At 48.7% G+C, this 20,359-nt stretch overlaps 1 protein-coding gene across 3 annotated transcripts in view; it reads left to right on the top strand.

Moving 5' to 3' along the window:
* LOC120383191 (voltage-dependent T-type calcium channel subunit alpha-1G-like) overlaps nucleotides 1-20,359 on the top strand; it is a 275,720-nt gene that overhangs the window by 110,622 nt on the left and 144,739 nt on the right. For all 3 annotated transcript variants that reach the window (XM_039500955.1, XM_039500956.1, XM_039500954.1), the window contains one exon: nucleotides 19,045-19,452. In XM_039500955.1, coding sequence (XP_039356889.1) covers nucleotides 19,249-19,452 — 204 coding nt within the window. In that variant the 5' untranslated portion in view covers nucleotides 19,045-19,248. The remainder of the gene's footprint in view (nucleotides 1-19,044; nucleotides 19,453-20,359) is intronic.

Raw genomic sequence — 20,359 nt, forward strand, 5'->3', positions numbered from 1 at the left:
ACACACCACCTCTCTCCGGCCACACTGTTTGCAAGAGTACAACTCAAAGTGTTGCCAACTCTCATGACTTTGTGAGTGATATTTAGGGATCTTTTTTAAGCCCCAGATTCTCCAATCCTGGGATTATGTGAGTCTTTCAACTTTCATTTAAAAAGAAAGAATAAGTTTTAACCCTCCTGGTTGCAGAGAAAAGCTTGAAAATGTGAATCTTAAAGGCTCAAAGCCCAGAAGGCAAACCAGAAGAATCTAGGGCTGATTTTTCAACTAAATTTTTTTTCCTGGTCAGAAAATGCTGATTCATCACAAGTAAAGCTTTTGTTGAAAAGGCTCAGTATCAATGGATTTTTTTGACTCAAAACAATTTTGCAAAAGAAGTTGAAATTGTGAAACAAAACTTGTCTGGTTTTCTGGTTTCAAATGACTTTTTGTTTTGAAAGTTAAGCTAATTATAGTAAACAAAATGAAAAAAAGTCAAAATTGGAACAAAACATTTTGGAACTGTTGAAATGAAACATTTCAGTTGACCCAAACTGATCTTTTATTTTTCAGATTTTCAATTCATTACAATTTTTGAGATTTTGACTTTTTGTCCTGATTTAGAGCAGGAAAATTTTTCAAAATCTTGAACATTTTCATGGGATGGGGAAACTGTTTCCTACCCAGATCCAGAAGAACCCCAAATTATGTTTAAAATCTCATGATTTGGGGAGACTTGACTCATGATTTTGAACATTGGGGATTGGCAATACTGAACCCTGGTCTTTTTGTCAAGTTCTAATTTAGTTTGCCAGGCTAAATTCTCCCTGGATACAGCATTTTTCACTTCCTCACCTAAATAGTTGTGTAGCGTTGCTCTTGCATTGCTAAACAACTGCAACATCACCTTTCAGAGGTGGCCACATTTCAGTAGTGGGGGAAATCTATTTAGTTGAACAAAGAGAGGGCTAAAGGGTGACTTGACTACAGTCTATAAGTACCTACATTGGGAACAAATACTTAATACCGTATTATCCAGCACTTTACCAACTGGAAAGCTCTAGAAACTGGCATTTCGGGAGGGGGTGCAGAGCGCAGGTTCTGGGAGGGAGTTTGGATGTGGGAGGGGGCTTGGGGCAGGGGATTGGGGTGTGGGAGGGGTTTTGGGGTGCCGGATCATGGCGGTGCTCATCTCGGGCGGCTCCCTGCAAGCGGCGACATATCCCTGCAGTTCCTAGGCAGAGGAACGGCCACATGGGCTCCGTGCACTGCCCCTGCCCTGCCCAAATGCTGGCTCCACAGCTACCATTGGGTGGGGACTGCAGCCAATTGGAGCTGCGGGGGCGGTGCCTATGGGCGGAGGCAGTGCGCAGAGCCCCTGGATGCACCTCTGCCTGGGAACTGCAGGGACATGTCACCACTTGTGGGGAGCCACCTGAGGTGAGTGCCACCACGATCTGGCACCCCACACACCTTTCCGTGCCCCAGGCCCCTGCCCCAAGCCCCCTCCTGCACCCAAACTTCCTCCCTCTTAGTTAACCAGAATTTTTGACTTACCAGCAGCCCCCATTTCTCCAACATGCCGGATAACACAGCTTTTACTGTAATGTGCTCTTCAATCTAGCAGTGAAAGGTATAGCACGATTCAATGGCTGGACATTGAAGCTAGAGAAATTCAGACTGGAACTAAGGTGTAAATTTTTAATGGTCAGGTTAATTAACCACTGGAACAATTTACCAAGGCTTGTGGTGGATTCTCCATCACTGACAATTTTTAAATGAAGATTGGATATTTTTCTAAAAGACCTACTCTGGGGATTATTTTGGGGAAGTTCTCTGGCCTGTATTGTACAGGAGGTCAGACACGATGATCATACTGGTCCCTTCTGCCCTTGGAATCTATGAATCTATGAAATGGTTTCTGTGTATAGTCTGCATTTCAATTTGTAAGCCTTCGGGGGTATGTCTACATTGCGATTAAAAACGCGTGGCTGGCCCATGCCAGCTGACTCAGGCTCACGGGGCTCAGGCTAAGGGATGTCCCAGGGCTGAGGCTCCAGCCCGAGCCTGAATGTCTACACTGCAATTAAACAGCTCCATAGCCTGAGCAAGGGTAAATACATTAAAGATGAAATTTCAAAAACACGGGGATAAATAATCTCCCCGCTCCTGATTCTCCGGTCTGATTCTGAAATTGCATGGATTACAATAATCTCCTGCGCTTCTCTTCATTGGAAATGAACCAGTTTTAAACAGCTACAGAAATATAATACACACACCCTCCCACTGTCCTTGTATTTCTCAGTTCAAATCCAATGGACGGGAGTTTCCTAAGGAGTCTCATCTCAAGTAAAAAGCAGAAAGTCAGTTCCCAGGTGGAATCCCATTGAATGTAGTGGGGTTGCACCAAGTTAACTAGCAGCAGGGTATGGCTCTATTTACAAGTCTGGTTCTTGGTTCCAAACGAAGGAGCAGGGAGTTCGCAAGGGGCGATGCTCAAGTTGGGCAACTGCTGCCAAAACGTTCCATGAATATTTGTTGAAACAGATTTGCATCAGCCCCCCTGGAGCTCTTTGTGTGTTCGCTCTCCAAGCACTTTCATGCAATCAAACTTTATTGGCATATTTGCTCACGCAATCGTTATGTTACGATTGCATGCTTGAATCCATCTGGAACCCTTTGTCTGCTAGTGACACTCATTCAGTCAAGGAACAGAAACAAGACCACATGGTTTAGATGGCCCAATCACAACTATGCAATACATCTTGAATAACAAGTGGTAGACTAAACAAAATATATAAAAGATTGCCTTGATTCTTGTGTCTGGCCGAGTTCCACTCAGCGCAGAACCAGAGGGATAGGGACAGGGTAGTTTGTGCCGTTCCCCTCCCCTCGCCTTCCCTCCTGTCCTGCCCCTCCCCTCCAGAGCCTGAGCTGATTCGGCCCCTCTGCTAACACTGGAGCAGCCACAGGGCTGCTCTAATTCATGCTGGTTGATTAGAGCTGTGAAGGGCCACTGCTCCAGCTGCGGATTGCCAAAGTACAACGGTGCCCTTTCCTTAGATATACCCCTGCCATGCCCTCTGTATTGGGAGCTGCTGGGGTGGGTGGGTGGGTGGGAGACGCCCCCAGACTGAGTTATTCTCAGTTGGATGCTTAAGCCAGTTTGAAGGCCCTTTTGCACTGCCAGAATGGTGCAGAAGGGCCATAGCAGCGACCAGCATCAGAGCATGTGTCTTCATATTATTTTGAATGACAGTTAAATCCATCACCATTGAGAGCTATTTGCCTGGATTAGCGAAAAGATAAAGAAGTGAAATTTGCCAAGTAAATGATTATTTACAAATGATTCACACAGGTCTTGGTTCCACCCGAGGGGGCATTTCCCATTGCTAACTTGAGAGGATTGTATCTCGGAATAAACACGTGGAAGTGCATCTTCCAGTGCTAAGCTGAGGGGCAGAGTCTAAGGATTCATCACCCCCTGCCAGTTCTAATCCAAGGGGCGGTACGACAGATTACACCTGGGCGTATCAATTCTGACAGTGCATCTTCCCCGGAAGAATCCGAGGGGCTGAGTGAAGCTTGCAAACTAAACTCCAAAGCGAGGTAGCTGTGGCAGAGATATGAAGTCCCAGCAAATGCTGAGAGCAAAAAAGATGGAAACGTAGACACCTGATTTCACTTTCAAAAGAACACAGGGGAAAAAATCCAATTAAATATCCCAGATTGTGATAGGAATCCTATAACCCTTCAGCTGGGCTTTAGAGTAAGAGCCTTTCCCTGCATTTGGACTCACGCAGTCAGAGGCGAAGCTGAAAAGGGGGTTATTATTTCCATCTGTGAGGCAGATTAATTTTGAAGGACTTTTAACTTTCCTCTTGAATGGCCTGAATTAATGTTTTAGGATTTGAGTCATTTTTTCCCCCCCTTCTCAAAGGCCGAACCCTGGAAGTCCCATTATGCTCTTGTCAAAGGGGCTATTTCTGGAATTGATGATATGAATGAGGCCTAAAACTCCATTCTCATTAATGGCTGCAGCTTATCGTAGTGTCACTCCTAAGCTGGGGGATCTCACTGACACTGCAGGGAAAGGCTGTCATTTCAACCCAATTTTCACATCACACTGGCACAAAAATTCCAGGCCCCAGAAGCACTTTCTGTGCGCTTGTCTGCGAGCTGCGATTCCACAGAGCAGAGCTTTAGCTGAGCCCAAAGGAAATGACTGCAGCTCCTAGTACTGGGAATTCAGGGACCGACATGGTACCCAATCCTCTCGAGTGCAAGGCTTGGCAAAGGACCCGCGTGACTGGGACTGTAGGAAAGACGCAGGAAGCCCTCCTCGCCCAGACATCAAGGAATGGCTTTGTGCCTGGAGCGTCTGGAGGGATTTCGGCTTGGCTCCTTCCCCAAAACGTAAGGAATAGCGTGGAGCAGAGGTGTCAAACACCCAACGCGTGGGCTAGATCCAGCCTGTTTGATGGGTTTATGTGGCCTCCGAAGCACATTCTGATTCTGTCGACTCTGAGGTTTCATTTCAAAATAAAAGTCAGTGTTAGCCTTCTTGGTTCCAAAGATAATCTTGCAGTTGTGACCCTGAGTGTAAAGCAATTCCTGAGCCTGCAGACAGCCTGAAACCATGACTATGGGGAGTGTGAACTCCCTCCTCCCCCGCCACTTTCCCCATTAATCTCATTAGGGAGTTAATGGTATAGCCTAACGCTGACACTTTAAATGTCCAAACTAACTATTTGATGGCTATCCTTCATGTGATGGGTTGCGAAAAGGGGTGAAAAGTGACGGTTCTGAGGGGGAATTGGGAGTTTCTGAAGGGAAGGAAATGCAGACGAAAGAAAAGAGGAGAGGGACAAAGGAAGAGAAACAGAGAATGCAGAATGGAGACAGAAAAGCAACAAAAGGTAAAAACAGCACTGATCCTAAAGGTGAGCGTATTTTCTTTACTAAGCCATGCTGAATGCCACAATAAGTGACTCAGCAATGATAACCCTAAAGGATTAGCTAATACATAAGGGCCATATTCTACCCTTGATCTCTGTGCAAATTTGCTGTTGACATCAGTGGAAGTGGATGTAGCCCTGTGCTGCTACCCTGACCCATGGACGATAGGTAAAAATAGAATTTCTCCCACTCCTTAGATTGAGTTTGGCACTCAGGCCCTGGAGCCTTCCTGGCCTAGAGCACAATCCTGGACTCCGAATTCAGGGAGTAGCCTGGAGCTCTAGTCACCGATCCCAACAGGAGATAACATAGAGTCCCCTCCGTTCCTAGAGCACAGATAACAGATGGCACCCCACTTTCTTTGTGCTTGGGAAACAGCCTGGGGCCCATTTCTCGCCGTTGGTACCCCCTACACTCTCAGTACAAAACATGGAAGCCCATTCTGTTCTCCCATGATTTTGAGCTGGAGCCTTCTAATGTCAAATGGCTTCTTCCCCTGCCCTATTAGTGGTAGAACTGCCAGATATTGTGCCATGAGGTGAACCTGAAGTGTAAGTCTCATAGGTTTGGGGAGAAATGTGTTCTGGGCCTGTTTGGTTTTTTTCCTGGTTCCTAGCATATGATGTAACTGTTTTCTTCATGGGCAGAACCAAGAAATGAGCCATACGAAACATTTAAAACTCTCAGCATGCCAACCCTGCCAGTGATTTTTTCTGGTTTAAAAAAAAAAAAGCAAAACCATCCTCAAAACCCTGTGACTCATTTCCCATGTCCAATTGCAAACTTCACACCTTATTCTCCCCATCTGATTGGCTCTGGAGTCAGAAGTTACACCAATCCCATGTTGGTGACGTCTGCTCAGGAGCATTCAGGAGGAAATAAGGGTAACAGTAGGGTATTCTCAGTGCTGGTGAGACTAAATGAATGTTGAGTTTAGGGAATGGATGTAGCTGGTGGATTGATACTGACGTTAGGGTCATCCCACAATCCTTTTGTTAGTGCTGCCTTTGAGCAGCAGCTTTTCATTTCATTCAGTCACTGGTGAATTTAATCCAAAACTCTGCCACCAAATCAGATTAAACATATTACAATGTCCACCTGTTTTGATCATTTTAAGCAGTGTGGGGCTGGATAATTGAATCGTGGGTTCTTGCCTCTTAACTATGAAAGGTCAGGTTCTGCCACCCATAGGAAGGCGAGTAGCATCCTACTCAGAGCTAGAGCTGATTGGAATTTCTTTTGACAAAGTTGTGGTGTTGTTGTTGCTGAAAAATGGTCTTTTTTCAGAATCAGATGTTTTCATGGTGAGTTGAATTTTTTTCACATTTTTTATTTTTTTTCAGGCTTTTTTGTGAATTTTTTATTGAAATTATTTGAAATCTGAAAGACAGTATCAGAAATGTTAGATGAATTAAAACCAGGTTTTTTATTTAAAAAAATCTATAAACATTCCTATAATAATGTCGATACATTCTCAATAAAACTGTGGATGCAATTTTTTTAAACTGCAAATGGGTCCTTTTTGAACCGTGCGCCAAGGAAATAAATAGCTTTGGCATTTAGAATTATTTATTTATGTATTGGTCAGTGTCTTTTTCATTTTCTGATCAGAGCAGCCCAGTGAAGTCCAGGGCACCCCTGGCAGAGTTAGAGACTCTTCAACGTGAATAAGACTGGGAGTACTGGTCCTGGAAGAAGGAACCAAAATGTCATTGAGAGAGGGACGACAAGTGATGGGAGGGTGCCCAAGGTAATAAAAATGGAAGTTCTGGTGTTCAGATTGCACGGTGCAAAACGTGATTTGCCTCCCTTAGTGGGTCTATGGATAACAAGGTCAACTGCTGATTTCTAGAACTGGGTGAACAATGGGGAAATAAAGCAAAAGCAACCCCAAAGCAAAACCAACCCATCACGTCATGTCTTGAATTTGAATTTTAAACTGAATTTGTTTCCCCCACATTTGCGCCTATTTTTGTCTTCCTTTTCCATGACTGAGTTTCACTAACACATTTAAAACTAAGAATTCCTCCTGTAATGGGAATTTCTAGTGTTTCATTTGCGTTCTACATTGCTAATGAAACGTGAGCACGTCACAAGGTAGTTGCTCAAGACTGCTTGACCAGACGTATGCAAGACATTAAACAAGACTTTTGACTCCAGAGCCAACATTTTCAAAAGGGGTCCCTGAAGTTTGTGCCCAACTTGAGACACCTTTGGCCTGATTTCCAGAGGGGCTGAGCATCTGCAGCTCCCATTGGGTATGTCTGCACTTTGAGCTGGCAGTGCAAGTCCCAGCTCTAGGCGACACACTCCTACAAGCCCTCATTAAGCTAAAAATTGGATGTAGCCACAGTGGCCCTGGTCACATCAAGTACATACCTGTCCGAGACCTCAGACTTGTACTTAGAGCTTGCACAGCCGTGGCTACGCTGCTATTTTTAGCTCACAACTAGCTCAATAATTCCCAAGCTGGGAATCACACCCATAGCTGGAAGGACAGACATACCCAATGACGTTATCTGGGGTCTTCAAAACAATAGCCAGACTGGATCCGACCAGTGCCCATCTGGTCCAAATCTCCTGTCTCTGACAGTGACCAAAACCACGAGTCAGAGGAAGATACAAGAAAGCTGGCTCAGCAGCTCTGAAAATCAGGACGCTGATGTCTCTAGCTGAGCATCCCAATATTAGGCTCCTGAATATAGTAAACATTTGTGTAAATATATTCCTTGTTTCTTAAAGAGACAGTGCACATACCTAACACTCCATCCCTTCCAGAGCTCCGGATTGGAGTTCTTGAGGGAAACCTTGATAACCCTTTGGGGGCTTTAGGTGCTGGAACTAGGGGTGCTGCTGCACCCCTTGGCTTGAAGTGGTTTCCATTATATACAGGCTTTGCATTTTGGTTCAATGGCTCTCAGCACCCCCACTATACAAATTGTTCCAGCGCCCCTGGGTGGGAATGTTGGGTAGAGCGGGTCTGTTGTCTGGAGTCCTGCCTCTCTAACTTGCTGCCTGTGCTAGAGCCATTCCGGTGACTTCCCTTCTAATCTACACCAGGGCAAGATGAGACTCGGACCCACAGGTGCGAGACAGGCACTCGGAGGGTTCGTTTGCTGCAGGGTGTAGATTCGGGTGAAGCAGGACGATTTATTTTACAAAGCAGTAGCTGTGCTTGATGCTGCCCAAGCACATAGGAAGTCACAGTCCCTGCCCCAGGGAGATTACAGCGGCCAGATTTCATTAGTTCACTCTGGCTGCTTTGTGCAGCTCCAGCAATACAAAGCAGCTGTGAACTCACTTTACCCAGCCAGTCCAACTGGGTTTATGGCTGCTTCGCATTGCTGGAGCAGCACAAAGCAGCCAGAGCATACCAGTGAACCCAGCTCTAACTATTGGTACCCTTTGCTGAGTCTGTCAGTCAGGGACTGGAGAAATCTCTCCAGTGCTCCCTAAGCCCCTGTTCCTCTCCTTCCCTTTGCCCCCCAACCCCCCATGCTACCAATGCTGCAGCAGCAGTGAGAAAAATTCAATAAAGCATTTTCTGCTCTTGCTAATTGAAGAGTTTTCCTTTGTCAGCCACTCGGCTCAAACAACGGTAGGTACAAAGCAGTAGCCATCAGCACTTTGTGCATTTCCGAAAATCCCATTAGCAGAAGAAAGAGCTTGAAGTTTCCTTGGGCTGGAGGGGCGGGGGAGTTCAGCTCCATCAGCTGTGCATTAGCATCTCACCCATAGCACAACTCACTCTCCTCGCCTGCCTCCTCCGTGGCAATATTTAATCAGGGTGAAGTGTTATACTAGACTGAAATTTATTTGCTTCAGAGAGCAATATGCTGATAAGTAGGCCCGCAGATAAAATTAGAAAATAAAAATGCCAGCAGCCAATAAAATCCTGTCCCACTCTGATTTTCTTTTTCTCCGGGAGGAATGTTTGTTACTGCAAAATTGCACACGGCGACAGGGATTGCTAATGCTTCATAGAAATGGCACAACAAAGAGACCCCTGTCTGTTTGGATGGCTGGCAAATAAATTACTGCCGGAAGCATGGTGGCTGGCCCCAGTAAATGAAGTAGGTCCGGTGCCCCTGTGCCAATGCAGGTGCTCCTAGTTGGCCAATTAAGAGGGTGGGGGCAGCACCTGGTGACTATAAAGGCTCAGGACGTAGCACCAGGAGGGGGCAAAGCTGCCGTAGGGCAGATCCTGTGGTTGGGGGAGTTTGGACGTTAGTGCCTACAGTCTAGCCAGAAAGAGCCTGAGTGATGGTGAATGGAGATCCTGCACTGGGGGAGAAGGCTGGGGAGCCCCACCCAGGCAGGAAACAGGCAGCTACAGGAGGGCCAATGTGGGTAAAGACTAAATATCTTGGCTTGTGGAAGGGGAGTGCTTTAATTATGGTCTGGACTTAGGGTGACCAGACAGCAAGTGTGAAAAATTGGGATGGGAGTGGGGGGCAATAGGAGCCTATATAAGAAAAAGACCCAAAAATCAGGACTGTCCCTATAAAATCAGGACATCTGGTCACCCTAGCTGGACTGTGAGGGGGAGTGGTTGAGCAGCCAAGGGGGGCACTCAGGAGGTGGCTGTCTTGGTACTGGCTTTGCAGGTAGAATGGGAAGGAAATGTGAAGCCTTGTTTGCAGGAATGTTTTGGGCTCTGAGCAGTGGGAGCAGATGGGTTCGGGCCTGTGGAGCTTGAGAGTTTGGCTATGCTGTGAGTCAGGCCCATGGGTGGGCACGGGTGTGTTTGTGTTCAAGTACACGTGGCTTGGGGCCCATACCTGTGGGCTCAAGGGGTGGGGGGCAGGGGGATGCAGTCTGAGGTATGTGTGGACTCAGGATTGTAGGGTGCATCAGACCCCTGGGGAAATGTTACTGTGTGCTTCTACAGTAATTGGTCTGCAAGCACAGAGACCCAGAGTACGGCTGGGCCTGCATGAGTGCCCATGATGGGGGAGGAGGGCATGTGGTGCCTACCACACCTAGTGCCCCTCTGCAGGGGGGCAGCTGTAACAGTCCTTATGCTCCCTGAGTGCACTAACAGCTCTGCTAGCAATGCAAGCTGACTCAGAGATCTGTGCCCCATAGCCCCATGCCCTCTGCATTGCCAGCAGACCTGGGGGGTACATGCAGTAACCACATGCAGGGTGGCATAGAGGCATTTGGCCTGAATCGGATGCATCAGCTGGGATTCTTCCTAGGGGGGGACTGGACTGAGAAGCAGGATTTGAACTCAGGATTTCCTGGCATGCAATCTGGTGCTCAGACCACTAGACCTCACTGCCTCACCTCTCCAGGCACATGTTTGTGTATTTGTTTGCAAAGGAGTTTTCTTACCCAGGCGTGGAAGGTGCAATGGAAGTGCCAATTGTTATAACCACTCCACTGAGGGTCTAATGAGTTGCTGCCCTTCCTTGCCTGAAGTGTTAGGAGGTTTGTTTAATGCTGGTAATACTAGTAAAGCAGGAGCCATTTCTTAGCAATACAGGAAGGGTAGTGGGAATTCCCCACATGGTGAGTGTGGCTCTTCTCTCAGCTGGCTTCTGTGTCTTGCTGCCAGCTGGCTGTTCAAAAGACAAAAGGGAGGGGGGAAAAACACAATTATTGGTTCTTGCTTCATATCCCAGTGAGGTGCCTCTGCAGAGAGAGCTCCTCCACAGCACAGCTGAGAGCCGTTGAACGGCGTTGTCACCAGACAAAGGCAGAAGGTGACATTTTGAGATGCTGGCGGGACCCTTGTGGGGCAGGGGAGAGGCGGGTGAGAACTGAGTCAGGCCCTTAGCGATTCCTGCTGGTGGTACTAGGACAGAACCGGGTGGCATGCCAAGCTCTCTGCCCTAAGGAATCGCTCTCCGGTCCTTCTCGTCTCTGTTGGAGGGTAAAGGGCACTGAGCAGTGGTGACTATCCTTGGTGGCCTCATGGCTGCTGTGGCAGTGAGGGGTGAGTGAGCCCCTAATGGTCTGGAGGTTCCCTTGGATTTGGATAACATGGCAACAGCTGACTTTGTACCTATGAGTAACTGCTTATTGCCCCCTAGCGGTCAGCCCAGAGAGATGGCACGAACCTGCTGGCAGCAAAGGGAGAGTTACGTCAGCTCAGGTGGTAAAGATCTATGTTGCTGAAGCTGAAAGAGCAGGGTTCAGGTCTGCTCTTTCCCACCCATTTTGTGCATGTGATTGATTTTTTTTTTTAATACCCGGCTCTGTTGTTGAACATGGGTTTCTTACAATGTCCCCCTGAGAAAAGGACCCCCAGCTTTTTGGATGATCACCCAAACTGTTTGAAGCTGTCTGGTACGGTAAAACAGGGTGAAAAACCAAGCATCCGGCTCCCTCCCTCATGGGCTCTCTGGAGTACGGAGCTTCTGTTCAGGCTGGGAATGGGGTAAAGAGTTTTGTTTTTATCCTGGCACTTCTGCTTCCAGTGCAGATCAGAACCAAGATGTGCCACAGCCCATGATGTATGGACACCACACGTCAGGAGAGGGTCACAGGGATGCTGGGGGGGCCTGTGGCACCTGAAGCAGGTGTCAGACTTTGAGGGAGGAGCTAAAAAGTTATGGCCGGGGTGGGGTGAAGAGCAGGCCTCGAGCTCTCCCTGTGGGGGAGAAGGCTGGCTGGGGCCAGGACCCAGGGAAGACTGGCACCAGCAGGGCTTCCCAAAGGGAAGGGGAGAATATGGGAGATTTGGACTTTGAGTACCTCAGAAGTGGGTAGAACTTTTACATGACCTAGCCAGAGGGCTATTGATCCAGAAGGTCCTGGAGACTGGGTGGAGCAGCCAAAGGCCTGGAGAGAAACATCGGCAGAGCCACTGATCCATGCTATAAGTGGGTGTGCTGGGACGGCAGGTGGCCACAGGTTCCTTATGTAACATGACATGCTAGTTGTGTCACTTCCCACGTTACCGGATAGGCATGGGGTAAGAAGCTGAAGAGGAAGAAGCAGCTGCCAGACAGGTGGCTTGAGGCATCGTGAGGGCACAGATGCAGACTGGGAGCATCATCACTCTCCACATCCCTTGTGCACCTCAGCAGGAGGAGATTCAATTTGAACCTCAATTGTAAATGAAATACAGTAAAATGTCTCCCTCTCTGGGTTTTATCCCTCCCTTCCTGGCACAGCTGCGGTAGCATGGCAGAGTGACTGCTGTTCCTTCACTTCCCTGGCCTCTGCCCCAGCACCATGATCTCGCTGATGCCAGGAGTTTTGCATTTGGAGCGGCTCCTGGCTCTGTAGCATCTACCTTGCCTGTCTCTTGCACAGAGTTCCCAAGGTCAGTTTCTGGTCTGTTTAACATATTGCAATCCCACTGAAATCCATGTGCAGCTGACAGCAGAGTTTGGCTGTCTGTGTTTGTTTCTTCTAAGGGTGAGATTAGATGCAGACACCAAATGCTCTGTGTGCGGCAGGGCTGGTGTCTGAAATGACTACAGCAGTCTGTTACCCTCTGGTCTCCGTTAGACCTGGTGATCTTTCCAGCAGCTTTGCCATTTGTCATTTGATCATAACTTACCCAATGGATATAGTAATGAGCATTAATACATGGGCAGCACCATGGAACAGTTTGTCTAGTTGTAGGGTCCTGCTCAGGCCTCATTCTCCTCAAACTTGCTTGGGAGGCTGGTCTAGTGGTTTTGCTGCTAGGCTGGCACGCTGGAGACCCTGGTCTGAATTTCCTGTTCTACTATAGACCACCTGTGTGACCTTGGGCATGTCACTTAGTCCGTCTGGTTCTCATTTCCCTGTAGGTAGAAGTGCCCAATCTCACTGGGGTGTGATGAGAATAAACACATCAGAGTGAGAGGTGCTCAGATACTATGACAACGGAGGCCATCTACGTATCTTGGATGGCTAGTACCTTGCAATAACTCCATTAACTTCTGTGTGTTTGTTCCAGATTTACACCCAGGTAAGTGAGAGGAGACTAGGGCCTGTTATGAGCTTGACTGCTTGTGTAGGGGCAGATGAAGGCAGGATATTTGAGATTCAGGGCCCTGGATCTGAGCCCACCTAGCTGGAGCAGTAGGTCTGAGTCAGCATCAGGAAGCAGCAAACTGGGCTGCTTCACTTAGGAGAAGATTAAGGACTCAGTAGCGGTTGCAGTCATGAGCTGATTTGGCAGGGGACCTGGGGAAGTTGAGCCCTCCTGGGGATTGAGTTGGGAGGAAAGATCTGCCTACGGGAAATGGGTGCCGTCTATAGCTTTAATGTTCTGGTGCCCTGTGCCTGACACCTGAGACTCGGTGTGTGTCTGTCTGTGTTTTGAAAGTGAGCATGTATGATCCAGCGGCGGCTCAGAGTTGTCCTACCTCCTAATCAGTCTTCATTCAGTTTAAATACTTCCTATAAATGACACACGGCCCGGGAGTTTTCTGAGATAACAGCATTTCATCCCTGCTGCGGAGCCCTGGAAGACCTGAATCCCAGCGCTAGCTGGCTAGAACGCCTGTCAGCTTTCCCTTCTGTGCGGCACTCTGTAACTTCTGTAATCCCCTGTGACCTGCTTAGCAACCTGACAATGGGCTCAGCTCAGCTGAGCGCTCAGACAGGGATTCCATACTCGCATCAGGCACGAAAACAAAAATAAGCAAGTAACCCACCCTGACAAAAGACAGTGTTTATTCCCTCTTGTATGGACGAGCGATTGCTTGGGAGGAGCCCTTGCAAATCAATGGGGGCTGGGGTTTAAAAGGAAAAAGGTATCCATCTCTCTCCACCCCCCCTTACCCCTGCTACCATAAAGTTTGAAAGGGCAGGGGGTGCGGAGCTGGCTGGAGAGGGGGGAGTGCGGTGTTGGCTGGAGATGGGGGGGGGGGGGGATGGGGCTGGCTGGAGGCGAGGTAGGGGCTGGCTGGAGGCAGGGCAGGGGTGTGTGGGGCTGGCTGGCTTCGGTCAGGGGGGTGCAGCAGGGACTGGCTGCAGGCAGGGCAGGGGGTGCAGGGCTGGCTGCAGACAGGGCAGGGGGTGCGGAGCTAGCTGGAGACGGGTGTGGGGCTGGCTGGCTTTGGGCAGGGCTGCAGGGGGGTGCGGCGGGGTTGGCAGGGCTGGAGACAGAGGAGTGCGGGTCTGGCTGGCTTTGGCCAGGGGGTGCGGCAGGGGTTGGCTGGAGACAGGGCAGGGGGAGTGGCAGGGGCTGGCAGTGGGCAGGGGGATCTCACGGGGAGAGCGGCTGGGAGCAGCCCGAGCAGCAGGACGCAGCCCAGGCCCAGCAGAGCAGCCGGGGACCCACCAGGCAGCAGCGGGACCTCAGGGCCAGGGGTCGGGGGAGCAGCGGCAGCCCACATGGCTCCCACAGCGCAGCGGCCGGAGGAGGAATGACATCACTTCCCGGCCGGAGCCCATCAAAGCCGCAGCGCCCCCTCCTCGCAGGGAAGCGGGTTAACAAGCGGTTCTAAAACCACTTCAAAATTTAACACCCTGTTCACGTGAACCGGTGCGAACCGGCACTAGCTCACCACTGGACCTTGCCAGGGTCTTAATAGGAGGGCCCAGCCTGCTGTTCTGCAGGCAGGAGGGGCCCAGCTCCGTATGGCCTGCTCATTAGAGAGAGGTTTGAGCTCTTAGTTTACCTGTGTAGCAGGCTTCCCTGCAGAACCTAAGCTTCAAGCAGCCCCCTTGGGCAGTGCTAAAAAGGAACACATTGATTTAGACCCCACCACCATAGACCGAATGGGACTATGTAGCAAGCAGTAACTGTAACCAACATGTTGGCTAAAGCTACAGTCCTCTAGTCGCTATGCATTACCCCTGTGACGTGAGAGAGGATCCGACTCGTTTTCCAGGTAGTATATAGTCAGTAAACACAAGTGCTGTTCCTTGAAGAATTGCCTGCATTAGTCAATGTCGCTTTGTCGTCTACCTGCCTACTGGAAGGGGGATTCCAGGCAGCGAGGTCCAGTTGCTGAGCGGATGCACAGTCCCTCCATTGTAATAGAAGGGATTAAATGAAGGCTAGATTCTGGTTTCCTTATTCACATTGAATAACTTCTTATACATGAGTAGCTCCGTTGACTTACTGGGATTTCCCGTGGAGAAAAGTGCTACTCAGGGAGAGTAAAGGGATCGGAATCTGGCCCCGAATACTTTGCTTACGGTGTGAGAAGCCATGCAAGGCTTACATTAAATATTAGACCTAATAACACTAGATACCTCTCCATGCTCTGGGGGACTGTAAGCAGTGCAGGCAGCTTCCAGCTGTGGTTACCTGTACTACATCACTCCTGTGATATCTCTCTGGAGGTGCACAGTACTGGCCAGTACTGGCCAAGTCCCACCTGGGTTGCAGCACTGACAAGCTTTTTTAATACGGCTCGGTGTCTGCTGCTATTCTGCCCCAAGGCTTCCCCCTCTCTCAGTCCATTTTGAAGCCATCACAATTGTCCACGCTCTATTGTTGTTTATCAGCTGAGGAAGGGTGTAGGAAGCTGCTGGCAAATTCAGGCTGGGCAAAGAAAAGGGGAAATATTCTTTGTAACTCATTGGTATTTGTACTGCAGCCGTGCTCACTGAGCTCAGGGCCCTGTTGTGCAAGGTGCTGCCCATAGACCGAATAAGGGACGGCCCCCGTCGCAAGGAGCTTACAATCTAAATAGACAAAGTAGTAATGTCCCATTTTGCAGGTGGGGGAACTGAGGCGCAGAGATTAACTAATGTTCCCAAGGTCGGACAGGAAGTCTGTGTCAGAGCCAGGAATTGAACCCAGATCGCCTGAGTCCCCCGTCCAGTGCCTTAACTACCCAACTGTCCATCCTCTGGTATCTTTAGGGGACATCATGTGACAAGGCCATTGTTTTCCCTCCTCCCCCACCCACAATGGTATTGTGGGGATAGTGAGTGCCCTTCCTCCTTCACACTGCAGCAAGGAACCACACAGGTGAGCCCTTGCTGCTGCCGCCAGGCAGCTACAACAGACACACACCCTACTGGCCCTGGGAAGTGAGCATTAGGGAACCCTGGGGCTCCGACCCCTGGGGAAGAAACAACCTGGAAATGGCACAAAGCAGGAGAGGGCACAAGCTGCGGCGATAGCCTCTCTGCACAAAAGGAGCCTCTGTGCTCAGCCAGCAGGGGAACCAGATGATACCATGTACATGTGCCAAGGAACTTCTAGCGAAAGCAGCACCACCTTCTACCTCCCAATTTCCATTGACAATAGACAGCGGGAGGAGAATTACACCTGCCTTTGGCATTTTCCACGGTCCTGGAAGAATTTACAAGACACATGGTCTGCTCATGGAAGCTTTCGTGTGTCTGCTCTTACATCACTAAGTAGGTTAATTCTAAGTGCTCTTGGTTCGGTGCTAAATATTTTGCACAGCTCTTGTCTGACACACATTCTGTTGCTGATCTGGCATCTTAAACAGTCTTTTTTATTCTTTATTTTCTTTAAGACTTTGCAGTTCATCACTAGCAGAGCTGTGGAAGTCACTGACTCCACAGATGGATGCTGGCCAAACCAATTAAATGCAGGGAATATCTCCTGCCATCTCTCGGAGAGTTCCACCCCTCCTTTGCTAGGCCATGATGCATGCCCCTATAGACTATATTTGGGATAAATATTCCAGGCTGTAACTACAACCTGACAGTTGGAATTTCTGTTCCAATACCGTGGTAACACTTTTTCAGATTAAAAGATCCAGATTGCCAGCTAAACAAATACTGACTCCTCGGCCTGTGATTAAACAGGAATCTATGTAGGAAAGTCCATGAGAGGAATTCCCCAAGGTCCCTGTCCCGTCACCCACTGAGACACCTGTCAGGTCGTCTTCATTTCTAACCTTTTATGACGAATAACAATATAGTAGGGGCTCCCAAACTTCGTCCAGCTCGGCCTGCATTGGAAGTGTTTCGAGTTCCCAAAGGCCATGCTTCCATTGTATACAGTGGAGTGGACGGAAGCTGCTATTGTCTTTGACACAGAGATGTGACCCATGGAGACTACTGCAATGCATCATCTTCATCTGATTGAGTGGATCAAGGTGGCAGAGTGCATGCTGGGATCTGTAGTCTCCATGGATTATGTGTCTCTGTCTAAGATGAGGACAGCCCCTGGTTGCATTGCTGAGCTTTTTCCTCTGATGCTCCATCAGTAGGAGCTGTGGACAGCTACATCATTGTACAGCAGTATCCTGACCATTCTAATGTCAGATACTCAGGGGCAACCCAGATGTAGCTGAGGAGAGGAGCAGTTTAACCAGATGGTGGCTCCCAAGCAAGCTGCCTGACCACAAGAGAAGAGCTATTTTAGACATATGCAACAAAGCCTATCACAGTCATCCCTGGGACCTTCAGCATCAAAAAGTCTGACCTGTTACTCCTTCAGCTAAAGGAGCATCTCCTTCAGCAGTCTGTGGGTAGCAGGCTTTATTCTAGTTGGAGCCAGCCACTAGAGGGAGACAGGATTGAATGGGCACAGCCTGGGTATTACATGCAAGGGATTCTCCACTGAAATCTACGTGCTTCATGTAGTTTCTTTCTTCCCCGAGCTCCTCTCCCCCTTTCTTTGGCTGGCCTGTTGGGCATCTTCTCCGTCTGTCTTCCTCTTCAGCTGACTGCCCAGCTGGGGGACATATCCCACCTCTGCTCCACTATGTTTCAGTTAACTGGGGTTTGGCTCATGGAGCTTTTATTGCCCATGGAAAAGCCTGCGTTCTATAGCTCTGCCATCCAGTCAGCCTGTCCCGAAGCTGTTTAGTCACTTCAGAGCCATGCTGGGACCCCAGTGGAAAACACTGCAAAGATCCTGCAGTGCAGCTATATTATAAAGCCCACCGGAGAGAGATCTTTGCCGTTTAGTGCCGTACTAAGGAACGGTTATGGTCAGACACCTCAAGAATGTGCCAGAGCCAAACAAAAGACCGTGTGGCTGCCAAGCTATGACAAGGGAAGCAAATGAGATCTCGAAACGTTCTGTATGCAAGGTTAAGTGTCTCGATCAGACACGTCGCTCTTTCTCTTGTAGCTGGAGATTGAATGGGTTCTATCTCCCATTTAGGCTTTAAAAATGTCCTTCAAATGAAGCTGAAGCCAAACCCAGGGTTGAGGCAAGTGAGCCTGGTGCTAGGTTGAGTGGTAAAGCTAAAGTGCATTGAATTGGTCCCTTTCTTTAACATCTTTACGTCCACAGTAGCCTTGAAATCACTGGAAATGTCCACTAGAGGGACACAGAGAAATTCCTTTTGCTCGATACCAGGTTTGAAACTTCCTTATGTGGCTTTGTTGCTGCTGCTGCTGCTCCGGTTGGCCTGTGCTAGAAAACAACAGCTTTCAAAATCTCTCCCAATGCAGCTCAGATATTTAAAACTCTTCTAAAATGTGGCCGTCTGGGGGGTGGATTTGGTTGACTCCCACACTCTCCTTCTAGGCAGTTGGTTTATGTTCCAGCCAGTGCTGATTTGGACTAAGAATGGAAAGTGCAATCGCTTATTTACTCCAGTGTCTTTCTGTAAAATGCTAGGAATGGAAACTGATTGTGCCCAGATACCATTTTGCATAACACAATGATGGCAGACTTTCCCACCGTAGCTTTGGTGGGATATGGCTAGCATTGAAGAGGCCATACAAAATAAAGTTGCATGGTGTTAGATTGTGTGTTGATACGATGGACTACAAAATTAAAGGCGAATTATGTAAAGTTTTTATAATACACAAAGTATAGGATTCCTGTAAAAGGCTAGGTAGGAATCTAGGCCACAATTCAGCAAGTGCTCAAACATGTTCCTTACTTTACATGTGTGAGCAATCCCATTGACTTCAGTGGGGACAATTGAGCTACTTGCTTACGTACCTTGCTGGCTCAGGGCCCTAGGGAAGAAGGTTTAAAGAAGGCATATTTAAAGAGAGATTTTTCAGAGCTCAAATATCCAAGGAAAAAACCCAGGTTGCCAACTGTGACTTCAAAATAACCAAAGAACTCACCCCCCCTAGAATCTATGCCAGGTTTCACACGAGACCCAATGCTTGTTAGAACAGAACCTCAGGAATTTGGGGGAATTCTGCAGGGACTCCCAGCCAGTCCTGACGTGTTCAGTAGCACTGCGAGGTTTTTCCTTGATGGTGATGCTCTCATGAGAAGTCCTTAGTCTAATATGAGTTGTCTCTCCCCAGACAGAAGTTTGTATCACGCAGAAGTAATCGTACCAGCTGGTCAGTTCAAGCGGGGATTGCAGTCAGGAAGGGAATGGCCATCCTTAAGGAGACCAGAGTTGGAGAGTCTCAGACAGAAAAAGGCCTGCCTTGTAATAACTCTGGCCAGCCTGCTGTTCCTTCTTTCCTTCCTCATTACCTTGGTGCTCTGCCTTCCTTCTATCTATGAGTGAACATGATGTGTCTAGTTCTAGTAGACCCTTCCCAGATTGTGTCTTGAAAGGGCTGTTGATTTCCTTAACGGACCTCCCGTGCACCTGGTTTGAAAGGCTCAGCATGCTGGTGATTCTCCTCAACTGTGTGACGTTGGGCATGTTCCACCCCTGTGAAGACATGGCCTGTGATTCCCCGCGCTGCAGGATTCTCCAGGTATGGGCATGTATTCACCTTACTGATCTTACTCCAATGGAGGGGAGCGGCAGTAGCTCACAAAGCCCCCCCCGGTTGTTAGCGCTCACAAGTACCCACGGGACTCCAAAAGGAGGCTCCTTGTTTCCACCTAGAAAGCCAGACACAGAGAAAACTAGCATGATCACAATTATGTCAGTATCCACTCCCACCCATGTGCCTTGGAGAGGTTGAGTTCTTGCCTTCACTGAGGGTTTCAGATGCCAGTGGCCAGCCATTGATTTAAGTGCACCAAGGCACACTCAGTGGTGACAGGCAGAGCACCTATAAGCCAGCGCAATGTAGCCCAGCTTGAAACCAATTGGATTTTGTTTTTGAACAGTCAGTTTTGCAGTGCAGACAAAGCCTTAAATGTTCTCTGATCCCCCCCCCACCCCTTCAAAAAAAAGTTGGTTCCTTCCCAGTAGAATAGGGTGGAGGCACATGGGGTGTGTGTGTGTGGGGGGGGGGGGGAAACGCACTGCTGCTCTATGAGTTGTGTCTGCTTGGTGACATGAATCCTCAGTGCTGTTAATCAGGGCCTGATCCAAACCCCACTCAGATCAATGAAGAGACTCATTGACTCCAATGACCTTTGGATCAGGCCTTCCATACCTTTCACCAGTACTAACTTTAGCATGATTTTTAAAGTACCAGTTGCTGGAAGTTGCTGGAGAACATGTATTGAACTATGTCTGGGTTATCATCCACTACAGCTAAAATAGCATCCCTCCCTGGGTCTACAGTGCACTGGCTCTTCCGTCACCAGTCAGGGGATTGACATCTGACATAACAATGTAACCGTGTTCTGTGTTCTCTCATCATCGGATACCCTCCCTTCTCTTGCCACTCTGCTGGGGGCAGCTGTTTTTCTTCTGACCTCCTGCTG

The sequence above is a fragment of the Mauremys reevesii genome, linkage group 15 (assembly GCF_016161935.1).
Source record: "Mauremys reevesii isolate NIE-2019 linkage group 15, ASM1616193v1, whole genome shotgun sequence".
NCBI lineage: Eukaryota > Metazoa > Chordata > Testudines > Geoemydidae > Mauremys > Mauremys reevesii.